This window comes from Pelophylax lessonae (assembly GCF_965119305.1).
Source record: "Pelophylax lessonae genome assembly, chromosome: 4".
Lineage (NCBI taxonomy): Eukaryota > Metazoa > Chordata > Amphibia > Anura > Ranidae > Pelophylax > Pelophylax lessonae.
Window position 1 is genome coordinate 60,630,066 of NC_138771.1, and position 12,996 is coordinate 60,643,061.

The 12,996-nt window shown below is 43.8% G+C and overlaps 1 protein-coding gene across 1 annotated transcript in view; it reads right to left on the minus strand.

The window, feature by feature from the left end:
• Positions 1-1,738: 1,738 nt before the first annotated feature.
• FURIN (furin, paired basic amino acid cleaving enzyme) overlaps positions 1,739-12,996 on the minus strand; it is a 295,959-nt gene continuing 284,701 nt past the window's right edge. Inside the window, exon 15 of the mRNA XM_082256181.1 lies at positions 1,739-2,972. Coding sequence (XP_082112307.1) covers positions 2,416-2,972 — 557 coding nt within the window. The 3' untranslated portion in view covers positions 1,739-2,415. The remainder of the gene's footprint in view (positions 2,973-12,996) is intronic.

The following is a 12,996-nucleotide window of genomic DNA, read 5'->3' on the forward strand; positions in this document are numbered from 1 at the left end:
GGCTCTGAGGAAGAGGCTAAGCCTCGAAACGCGTAAGCCTTCACGACTTCAGGGGACGGCTCACCCTTGGATCTCTATGCTGAGGATTGCGTTCCTTATGTGATATGCTTTTATCAAGAACTCGTTTGTGAGTATTCTTAAGTTCCTTTTTAATAAACCTTTTAAAGGATAAAAGCACTAGGCCGGTGCGCCCCTGTGTTTGCTTGTTGTTTTCAGTGATTCCAGACTACCCTGGTCATTCAAGGGGCAGCAAGGCCGAAGCATTTTCCTGGGTTGCCGTGTCGATAGCTCCAAAAACAGCTGCAAGATCCTAGCAGAGGTGGTCTAAAGATTACACAACTCAGAGCCCAGGGAACTGGTGCTTTGGACCAAACATTTATGGCTGGTTGTACTGAAGTCAATCGATGGATAAACTTTGGTGCAACCAGCCTGTCCATAAACAGATCGAAATTCCTGTTGAGCCGGCCAAATTTCGATCAGTCTATGGCTCGCTTCACTTAGCAATCTGCAAGTCCCTGATGACCTGGACAAAGTTCACTCCATGAGAGGTCTTATTGGCTCCCTCCTTCCTGACATCCTTCAATTGAAAAATCTGAGGAGATGGGTAGAAAACGGTTAGCTGAAGAGAATCAGATGCAGCCTCCATTTGAGTATTCTGACAGCCAATGGGACTGGCTGTCAAAATACAATGATGGCAATGGAGGATTCACCCATCTGCACTGTTTAACATGGATGGGACAATCTTTTAGATTTTTTTGTATTCAGCATTTAGGACAGCCTAGGATCACAGAAAGTGAGCTGAATAATGTTGGCTGTCATTTATCCCAGAGGATTAGCAGAGATCGAGGATGACACAGAGGGCAATGCTGGAGTATGAAGATGGTAAGTAGTGCATTAGTACATATATTTTTTTTTACAGGATGCACAGAAAAAACAAGCAAAAGTAAGAATGGAGTTGGATTTTAAACCCAATCATAACTGGTTCTCTTTAGGACATTTTATGAGTGAGGTCCAGTATGTTTTCCTATCAAAACAAAGCAGGGACTAACCATATAAATGAATAGCTATGTCTACATAAATCAATTCAGTGAAAGAAAATAAAGCATGACCAATGAAAAATATGGGAATAAAAAGACATAAAACCATTTAGAAAAGAAATTGATCAATATGTGTCAAAAAATATGCTTCAACGTGTACCAACACCCTATTCAATTAAAATATACATAATCAGATTGACATTCACTAACAGAGAAGAAAAAAAATAAAATTTCTTAACCATGTCAGGTTGTGATGCCCTTTTGTAATAGGATCTCCAGATACCATGACTGCTATAATTGCTGGATGACCTCCATCTTTAGGGTAGATGGCTAAATCCTAATAGACCAAGACTGAAAGGCCCAGCTATTTCTGGACTGCAAAGAAGATCTACCATCATGGTCATTTCATACCCATTGCTGCTCAGACACTGGATTTGCAAAAGTCATTTGCACCATCCACAGGGAAATCATTGACAGATCTTGTCTAAAAGATGCAAATCTGCAAAGTTATTGTCCTGTATATGGGCACTTTACTATGACAAAAGTAAATAATAGGCCATGATTACTTGATATGCAGGAAAAATGAAACAGCCCAGAAGAGTTCACTAAAAGGTGACACACCCAATACTTTGTGCCAAGGTATTCACCTTGCCCCATCAGTATACTCTATGCAGGAATTCTTAAAATGTTTTATGAAAAAAAAAAAAATAAAGCTGTATTTTCCCTCCAAGTGTTATGTGTATGTGGCTCGGACATTCTGCTCCAATGCATTCCTCTCTGCACAGCACATTATCATTCTATTACATATCAGCGGGGATCTCCCTCCGCTAGGTCTAGGCAGACAACCTTATTCGTGCATGAGACATGACCTTGATTCTATACATAGTTTACCAGCCTGGCTCCCAGATGCTGATGTACTATATAGCAGTTGATCTTTGTAAACTGGCCTAACAACCTAAAAAGGTGCTTTCTTGTCTGCACAGCATTTCATTTTGTACAGTTCCTGCCCTTTAAGAAAAAAAAACTAGGCAGACTGCATACGAGTGTGTACCTGCACCCCGTCTATGGATGTTCCATAACTGAAAGAGTTAACTGAAAGCCACTTCAGCAGGCAGGCAAAATATGGAGATCAATAGGCACTATAAGTTAAAAAGAAAATTTGGGAAGATGCGTGATGATCAATAAAAAGGAAAAACAAAAAAAGACAAAACAAAAATAGTTTTTGATAATTTCCTGGGCATTAGCCAGAGCACTGGATAGAATCATGATGCTGATGTATTAGTCGGTATCCACGTAGAATGGTCCAGTGTTGAAAGGAAACCTGAATGGAGTCTGTATGATGGCATGATATTTTGGGTAGGTGATTTCAGAACTGTCATCAAAGGGCACTCTGTTGCTTTAGAAAAGTAGTTCTTTCGTTGTGAGCAGCCAACTCCTCTACCTCAGACTCTGAGAATCCTTCTTCCTGCCACATTTCTGATGGGATGCCTTTATAAGAGATGATCCCACTGTCGAACATGTACAACTTCTTCTTGCCCGAAATAACCCCGGAACGCACCTGGAGGAATAAAAAAATGCTCACAAAGACAATGACTATCATGATGCAGCTGAGGATGGCCATGATGAATGGCATGTTTGAGTAATTTGCTACTTCTGGAACGACAAATTTTAGTTGGGGTGATTCTCTGACTCTCTGATGGGAACAGGAAAAGTCCAACTCATTAAAGTGTGAGTGAGCTGGGCAGCTGCGGCAGTTATTTGCAGTGGTACCTTTGCAGGTAGAACAGGAAGGATGGCAGGGCACACAAACATTTGCCAGGAGAGGCTCTATGCTGTTCTCTAAGGTGTACTGGATACTCTGGACACTGGCTGTGAATCCTGGGGGACAAGTCTTCACACAAGTCTTCTGATGGAGGAAAAAGCCTTCTTCACAAACTGCATAAAGGACACAAAAGGAACAACCATTATAAAGATAATTCTGCACCATGGATGGTCTACATTGTCATAAATAACATTTAGAGACGTTCATTATATTTCCTTAAAGGTCAACTCACATTTTCAAAATATTGTTTTCAGCTAAGCAGTCCATGACAATAACCTAAGTCACTAATTGGTAACAACATTTTTTTTTTGGCAATAAGAACTTGCCACTCAGACTTGTGATTAGCTAAGTGAAGCTTTGTTTGCAAAACTGAAAGGGGTAAGTGGGGAAGGGAAAGCAAGAAGATAGCTATCAATGGATGACCAACATCTGTACCCACGTAAAACTAAGGACGGCCATACAGGGTTTGAATCTCGGCTGGTTCAACAGGAACTGGCCAAGATTCAAACCGTAAATGGGCAGGATGAATGTACCAAGTTGATGAATCAAACCAGCCTGCCGGATTCTCTTACGATTAACGCTGGCGGCTGCTATAGCCTTAGCAATAATCACTGTCTTCTCCTGCCCCGTCCCCACCGGTAGCAGACAATTGCTCAGCAGGAGGGATTCCTCTGTCAGCACGGTCTGTATTGATGGGGGAATGCTGGTTGCAGGAAAGAAATTTGCACCCAGTATGGCGAATTCTATTGAATTAGCAGAGCACTTCCTTACACATGTCAGTGCCTAGGCACACTGACTTCTACCCAGATTGGAATATATCAGGAGTTAGATAGGAATGCTCATCCACTCCTGCTTTGATCACGGGATAACATTGATGGTATCATCAGGGGGCATACTTAGACAAAAGGAAAGAGAAACAAGGCCACCTACTAAGTGTAGTAGTTTATTAGCTCTTATAAAAGCAAAGAATACGCAATCACAGTGTGTGATCCAAAAAGCATCATGTAATGCAATTCCAATTAATGGCAGCCTTTCCCAAGCCCAGGCACTTCCTCTGCAGATAGCCTCTTGCCAGGCATCAGAATGGCCACTGTGGACCACATGGAGATTGTGAGGGAGGAAGCAGGTCTTCAGAATGGCACGATGATGTCAGATATGGTGTGGCAACATGTTTCGGGGGCGCTCCTGTTACTTTTTCAAGGAGCTTGAGAAAAGGGTAGGAACGCCCTGAAACATGTTGCCATCTCTAATGTCATCACTCCATTCCAGTGCCCTGCTTCTTATCCCTTTCTCAAGCCTCTTGAGAAAAGGGCTTGAGAAAGGGACAGGAATGCCTTGAAACATGTTGCCACACCATATCTGACATCACGCCATTCTGGAGCCTGGCAAGAGCAAGCTCCTGGGCTTGGGAAAGGCTGCTATCAAGTGGAATTGTATTACATGCTGCTTTTTGGATCACACACTGAGTGCATATTATCCAACTACTACACTTAGTCGGTGACACTGTTTCCCTTTCTTTTTTCATATATGTGAGGCTGCAAGAGGGAGTCACCCATATCCTGCCATCTGGAAAAAATCTGCTGATGCCGACGGTGTTCATCCTTAACTTTCATGGAGGAATATGGACTTTTGGATTATAGACTTGTATAAGATTATGTCACAATTATAATTTCCCTTATTTTTGGTCACATTTGCACACACTTTGGTTGAGATTGAATTTTGAGCCTTTTGGGGTTTTGTTCATATTTGTGCTTGGGAATTGTCTGTTTGCATTTGTTTGCATGTACATACAGTACATATTTACATCAGAGGCATAACCTAGGACAGGAGTCTCTTTAAAAAAAAAAAAAAAAGGCCAGTATACTGTCCTTCACACTTTGAGGCCAAATTGTGGCAAGTGAATAGAAAATGCCTCAGGCTTGGTGGTCAGTGAAAAAGTTAAAAAAAAATACACATCGCCTGTGGATAGCAGGAGAAGGAATAGTGCCCCATGTTTGGTATTAGCCAGATGAATTATGCCCCATTGCTGGCATCAGTGGGAGGAACAGTGCTCCACTATTGGTGTCAATGGGAGGAATTATGCCCCAGTGTTGGTATCAGTGGGAGGCATAGTGCCCCAAGGACTGAATTAGGGCAAGCAAAGGGCCGCTGTTTCGGGACCACTAGTCTAGGAAAAGGTGAGGCTGGGTCCTATGCACAAAAGCAGCTTCAGAAGAATCATAAGAACTACATCATCCACACTAACTTATCTCTCACTGTTTGAAGGATAAGGTTCCCTGAGTCTGTGTATACTTTATTTGTTAATCTACTGTGACATCTTAAATTACTAATAATTTTATATGCCATTTCACCAAAGTTTTTCTTATTTTAAAAGTTCTGTGCAGCCAAGTCACAGCCGCCAATCAGCTTTTCTTAGTATGTCATTACTAGCCGATTGCCCACAGTAGATGGTTTTGCAATGCATCACCACTCTCTGCAAAATACTGATTGAAGTTACATTAACCACAGAACACTCCCTATGTTGTATCACTTATCTACTGTGCAGATCTGTACATAAAACCCTAAAACTGCTCATTCTGTGTTCTAACAAAGGAAGAAATCAAATAAAGCGTTGGAGCTAGACATCTGGTCACCACGATCCTGGGATAGAACATTCTCTATACAATGGAATCATCCATCAAAAGAAGCAGAAAGATACTGTAAAAGTAGTGATCACACAAAAGATGATATAAACTTAAAACTAAAAAAAACAAAGGTAGCAGGGGATAATGGTGCACCTGTCACCCATAAACAATGAAGGTGCCTATTTTGGAGGGTAGGTCAATACAAATAATTAATGAAGTCACCTGTTCGGGTTTACAAAATAGTTTCAAGGGTGAAATGTACCCTTTAAGTAGAAATGCACTTTCCAGATGTTTGCCTTGTTGTAAATAAGGCAGCAAGAAATGAGCACTACATACTTCAAGTAAAGATAGGACATCGCTCTTGCAGAAATCACGACCTAGCTTTATTAAATAGCTTATCAGTATTTTACGAATTTGCTGCTGGTGAATGAAAGCATGATTTGACCCCACACACAGCTCACGGCTAGCCAATAAAGAGATCTGTTCATTCCTAAATGATGTCAGAGGGTCAGAGCAGATTGCTGAAGACCGATTAATCGAAACGCTAAGTGGAAACAGTGTGATATTTGGAATATTAAGCCAAGAATACATTTCTTTCTGTAAATTACAACGTAATAAAAGATTAATGCTTTCCATAACGATGTGAAGTCTATGCACAGCTGTGTGGGAAAGGAAAGACGCTGCAGTTGTAAATTACATCCTGCTGTGGCTACAGCAGAATCACCATATACACTTTGACAGATGCCAATCAAATATTAAGCAGCACACACTTCATCCATCATTGCTCAGGGTATAGAGATGTAAGTGTGGCCATTAGGAGAGATGGGAAGGTGAATAGGGAGCGCGGTGGACAAATTACCATACAGCGGAAGAAGGTCAGAGTAGACAAAGGCAACCAAAGGGATCTTCCTTCGGAGCAATGAAATTTAGATTCAGTAGCACTAACGTGATGTAATGTAAAGGCTGAAACAACCTTGAATGAACTACAAGTCCCATCTACCACGGCTGCAGAGGGACTTGTATTTCTCAATGGAATACAAGTGGGTAAGGACATAGACAATGGTTTAGTGGTGAATTGGCGCAAGAAGAGGTCTCAAAAAAGTCTGGTCCTGGGGACCCGGGGGAGGGGGGGAAGGGAGAAGGGAAACACCAGGGGTAGGGGGACACCTGGGATCCTGACGTCACTCCTGGCGGTGATGCGGGATGCTACGGTGACGCATTATCGGTGCATGCGCGGCCTGAAGAAGGAGCGCATGCCCTGATAATGCGGCGCCATAGCATCCCGCATCACCGCCAGGAGTGACATCAGGATCCCAGGACCCACAAGTGCCAGCGTTCCACCAGTTGACGGGGAGCCCACGGACACCACCGAGGCCGTCCCTGTACACACGGAGGAACCCCCCCTGCCGCTCTCACCGGGATCCACTGCCTCCACCACCAGGACCCACTCCAGTGATGCTCCTGATGATCAACATTACTTGACTAACTGCATCTTATTCACCGACTAAATGTGAGTGTAATACTGCTGCAAATACTTCAATAAATGTCTTGCTGCACTTAGAAGGCGCTGCGCTGTCTTCTCTCGTCTTCCCCCCAAGGACATAGAGCTGGAGGAAGAGTATGCCAGAGCCTGGCAATGCTTTGCAGGCTCATTTGCAAAAACAAATAAATGCTCATTTTTTTTCCTCAAAAAAAACGCGCATTTATTATTTGTGCAAAAGGTGGACTTAGGCCATACATTATACATTTTCTTCCATTAAACCAGTGGGTTAAACAAAAAAGAAAGTGTTGATTCCCCCCCCCTTAACACACTAATTGCGGAATCCTTCCCGCAGAGTTAGGGTTCTGCCAGCAGGGGGCGTCCCCTGCTGGCAGAAAACTATGATCAGTACTGCCAACTGTAGCCGGCGGCACGGATTGTTCAGGAAAACCCAAACCGGTTAGCTGTACACAAAGCAGCTTGTACATTTGGGTGGTCCCTGCTGAACCAGTTACATTTTTGGTCCTTGTATGGCCAGCTTAAAACTTTATGTGAGGCACGTTTACACACTGAAGTAAACAAGTATAGGTGTTGCCCCAGTCAGTGAGATTGCATTTGTAAAGATTTGAAAAGTACAAAAGAGGGAAGCTTCCTGTTTCACATGCACAGAGTTTATTGAGCATTCCCCCCCCCCCCCCATGTTAAAAAGTGTGTAGAACTATTTAATGAGAACAGGAAGGAACACGCTGATGGTACTGCGGGAAGAAATGGGTCAATTTTAAATGCAATTTACCACACTGAAAGCGTTGCACTTCAATTACGGGAGGAACCCTTATCTGGTAAACACCATTTCCAAGGCAGTCAACTAATACAATTCTATATCTGTATAACATCTTGCAGCAAAGGCTGTGAGTGGGGCATAGCAATCAACGGTTGTATTTGGTTGATCCCAGGTTCAGAAGTAATAAGATACTTTGAAAAGGGAAGAAGGAAATAAATTATTAAAGTTAAAATTGAAATTTAAGCCTTGAATTGCATACAGTAAACATAATCTACTTGGTCGGGTCTTCAGTTTTCCATCCCAGCAGGCTTCTTGCAATCACATAGGGTAGCACAGTGGCTTAGTTGTTAGCACATCTGTCCTCCCTTATATTTCTAACCAATACACTACCTACATGTAGTTTGCGTGTTTGCTCTGTGCTTGTGTGGGTTTTTTCCTCCAGGTACTCTGGTTGCCCCCCACACTGCAAAGTCATGCTGGTAGGTTAATTGGCTCCTGTCAAAATTGGCCCTAGTATGTGTAGGTATGAATGGGAGATCGGGACCCGATTGTAAGCTCTTTGAGGGCATGGACTTATGCAAAATGTACAGTATATAAACTGCTGTGTAAATGGTCAGCTACCTATGAGGCTAGGAAAGCGCTTGAGGGGGAGCAAACAACTTGTCACAGTTTTCCAATTTCCATAGAGAAAGAGTTAGAACAGTGGGTGCACTGGGAAAAGCTTTTTGGACTTAGGGGTGGTAAAGGACCCAAGACACCAGGGGAAACAACATGCTGAGCCTCTAGTTTCAAAGTTGTGAACATGGCACCGATAAGAGCCGAACCAGTCTCAACTTCTCTTCTCTTAACCTCAGTGGCAAGCTCATCAGGCAAAAGACTGGGATAGTGGATGGTGGCTCATCAAAGCAATGGGAAGCCACCATACCACTGCCTTTAAGTCAACTTTAAACTGGCCATACATACATAGATTGAAATTCAGACAGTTCAGCAGTGACCTGTCTGTTGGAAAATTCTCTCTCAATCAAACGCCACCAGCTATTATTATTATATAGTATTTATATAGCGCCGACAGTTTACGCAGCGCTTTACAACTTGAGGGTAGATAGTACAAATACAATACACTTCAATACAGAAGGAATCAGAGGACCCTGCTTGTTAGAGCTTACAATCTAAGAGGGACGGTCAAGAGATACACGAGGTAATAACTGTGGGGGATGGGCTGATAAAGAAAATAAGAGCACAGTTGCTAGGTGGTTGCCAGATAGGTTTCTCTGAAGAGATGTGTTTTCAGGGATCGTCTGAAAGTAGTCAAAGTTGGAGATAGTCAGACAGATGGGGGTAGAGCATTCCAGAGGATGGGAGAAGCTTGGGAGAAGTCCTAGAGGCGAGCATGGGAAGTGGTTACAAGGGAGCTAGAGAGCAGGAGGTCCTGGGAGGAACGAAGAGAACGAGTTGGTCGGTATTTTGAGACCAGATTAGTGATGTAGCTGGGCAGTGCCATCTTAAGAGCATTATAGGCCCCCGGGCAATGCAGTACACTGGGGCCCTGCCGACACAATCACCCACGGGAATAAAAATTTAAATCATCGATAAGGCGATATTTATTTGTACAGCAGTGCCAGGCTAATGACAGCTTTCAAGTTCGGTGGCTGGGTCCTGTGAACACACACATGGACGGTAGTCAGACTCAACTGTCCTGTGTGTGCCTGTTTCCGGACAGGCATTCCTGCAGTTGTGGGCTCCCCCTCCATGGCCCAAGTGGCCTGACTGCAGCGCAGAGTCGACAGGCGCTTGCCACCTGCTAAGTTCGGCGGCGAGATGCACACGGGAGTCGGAACCAACGCTTGACTGGGGCTGGGTTGTTGGGCAGGTGGGACCCCTGGGGAAGTGGGGCCCCCGGGCAACTGCCCAGCGTGCCCATTCGGTAAGACAGCTATGTAGCTGGGCGCCTAGTTATGGATGGCTTTGTAGGTTATGGTTAGTAGCTTGAATTTAATTTGTTGCTTGAGTGGCAGCCAATGGAGGGATTGGCAAAGAGGGGTAGCAGACACAGAGCGGTTTGCAAGGTGACTAGTCTCCCCACCGTCAGCCATACAGGACAGCTGCAATGGAAGAGACAAGCTCTGGCAGCAATGGGAAGAAGAGTCTTGATTGAAAAAGGAAAATCTGGAAGAGTAAGAAAAGGATGCTAGAAAAAGGTTAGTCTTCCATACGGCAGTGTGGAAGAGGACAATAGCAAATATCTGAGGCTTGATTGGTAGGAGACGTTATCCTGGGCTAACCTACATGTTTTATTTGTGCTTGCTAACATCCAATCCTTCTGTAAAGAAGGGTATAACCCAATTGAGAAAGGCTTCCCGTCCCTTAATATAATGGAAAACAATACCTTTCCTGCACTTACTGTTGTGGAGAGAAATCATCTTTTGTGTAAATGGGACCGGAGAATGGTTGTGTATTAGAAAAGCAGGAGAATAGAGGAGCACACATGTAAGCACAGAGTGAAAGCCCAACGAAGTGATGTTTAGAGGATTTGCTCAATGAAGATGTGACTCACTTTTGTATGCAGACCATCTGCTATGAGTGCTTAAAAGGTTCCGTATATATCCACAGCTGCCGTTATTGAAGGATTTAGTACAGTCCGCTAGAGAGTGAGTCTAATTCTGTCCAGCAGACCTTGCATGAAACACTATGAACAAACTTCTGGATTCTTTGGATGCAGCAGAAAGTGAGAGCTCACAGGGACCCTTATTCTGACAAAAACCCAAAAATACCTGCCAAAACACAGCGATGAAGTGCACTCCAACATGTGCTGTACAGCCCCCGTACCTGACCCCATCCACAGCAAACCGTTTAATTAGGGGATATATAAGCCCTCATTTATTTCTTAATTAGATTGGAGCTTCTCATTAGCACTAGGAGGAAGGGTGCTCACTGGTGATATGAAAGCTCTTCACGTGGAAGTAATCTATTATGGATTGTCTCTGGAGAAAGAACTGTAATATGCTTTCATGCGAACGAGTGATAGAAATGACTCTTTTAACCTATTCTCCAGTTAAGTCTATGAAATGTTCCAGAACACACACACAGGAGGTTTGATTCAGGACAAACTGGTGACATTTCACAGTAGATTACACACTCTTGGTTAGGTATACACAGCCCTGCAAGAGGCCTTAATCACCAAATGTCAGACGCGCAAATCCCCACCTCCCCGCCATTGTGGCCGTTAACTCTTTGACACCCTGGCACTAGATAAGAGGCGACTTTACTTCCTCACAAAACTTTCTAACAGGTTTTATATTTTTTTTTTTTTTCTAAAGGTTAACAGGTTTTATTTTTAAAGCGGAGTTCCAACAGTGAACGTTTTTTTTAATAAAAATACCCCCGGGACAGTCAGGGCTAGTACATTCCACAATGGCTAGCCTCTGATCTGTCACGGGTTGCACTTACCTTTTAAAAGAAATACCTTGAAAATGTATTGTCCAGCGCTGCCATCTCAGGTGTGGGCAGCTTGAAGCCAGCGCGTCCTCTTCTGCATCCTCTTCCGTCTTCTTCGGTCCCACGATGCACTGCACTGGCCCCCGCCGTCACTTCCGGTGTCGCAGCGTCATCCCTGCACAGCTTCTGGGCATGCCCAGAAGCTGTTTTGCAAGGTATGACGGCGCCTGCACCGGAACTGACGTCGGGGCCGGTGCAGGCGCATTGATTCCTGGGAGCGATGACGTTCAGCTCCCAGGAATCATTGCATGCCAGGAAGTGACGAATCGCCGCAGCCGCCGAGGGGAGGAAGGAGGAAGTAAGGTAAGTATATTTTCTTCTTAACGAGGCAAGTTAAAAAAAAAAAAATTGCGATTATCCATTTGTTTTTCAGGTGACCCGGAGCAAGAAAATGGAGGTAAGTATAATTTTAGGGTGGAACTCCACTTTAACTAAGGTTTATGTATAGCTTGCCTGCAAAATACTCCTGTTGTGATGAGAAATTGACTATTATATGGTGAACAACAGTGGCCAAGATTAAAAGCCTGAAGCGTCCTTGTCCCCAACACAAAGTGAGGAAAGAATTTAAGGCTTTTCTATTTTAATAAAGTGTCAACACGGTTTTTATTTCAAGCACTTTCTTCCCATAGATTCAGCGTAAACTGTAATTTATTAACTATGATTCAATTACATTATGAAGACTGCCAAAATGCAAAATCTGTTTTCCTAAGCTTCTTGGCCTTTGTTATGTATAGGAGATTTACATTTCATTGGAGATCTTCATTTCAACTATTCATTTCATTTAGGGCAGCAGGCGATGAATAACACCTTTTTAGAATATTATATTTTGCACCTGCAGATTGGAGAACAAGACTTTCGCAAGTTCCTCTGGCAATATCCTCCACCGGGTACATTTAAGGCAATCCTTCCCTCTGAGATATATCTGGAGATATACAATATATTGTCAAAAGTATTAGGACACTTGCTTTTACACGCACATGAACTTTAATGTCATTCTAGTTTTAGTCCATAGGGTTCAATATAGAGTTAACCCACCCATTGCAGCTATAACAGCTTCAACTCTTCTGGGAAGGCAGTTCACAAGGTTTAGGAGTGTCTATGGGAATGTTTGACCATTCTTCTGGAAGCGTATTTTTGAGGTCAGGCACTTATGTAGGACAAAAAGGCCTGGCTCGCAGTCTCCGCTCTAATTTAACCCCAAACTCGCTCATCCATGTCTTTATGGACCTTGCTTTGTGCACTGGTGTGCAGTCATTTTGATACAGGTGCCTTCCCCAAACTGTTCCCACAAAGTTGGGAGCATGAAATTGTCCAAAAGGTCTTGCTGACGCCTTAAGAGTTCCCTTAGCTGGAACTAATATGTCAATCCCAACCCCTGAAGAACCCCCACACCATTAACCCCCCCCCCCGTCCATAAAGACATCCTTGAAAAAGGAGCTTGCATGCTCTATGAGAGCTTTGCGCATGCTCGGAAACGCATTGTGTTCCCCCGCGCCAAGGTGGTGTCATACGCCAGCCGACGCTGCGCCGCAACCAGTGGCCCGCACAGCTGAGAGCCGGAAACAGCCCGTCTCCTCGCTGTAGACATCACGTTGTACGAAGGTAGATGGATGACATGGATAAGTGAGTTTGGGATGAAGAAACATGACTGGGCCTGCACAGAGTCCTGACCTCAACCCGATATAACACCTTTGGAATGAATTAGAGCGCCGCCTGCGAGCCAGGCCTTCTAATCCATCATCAGTCCTGAGCTCATA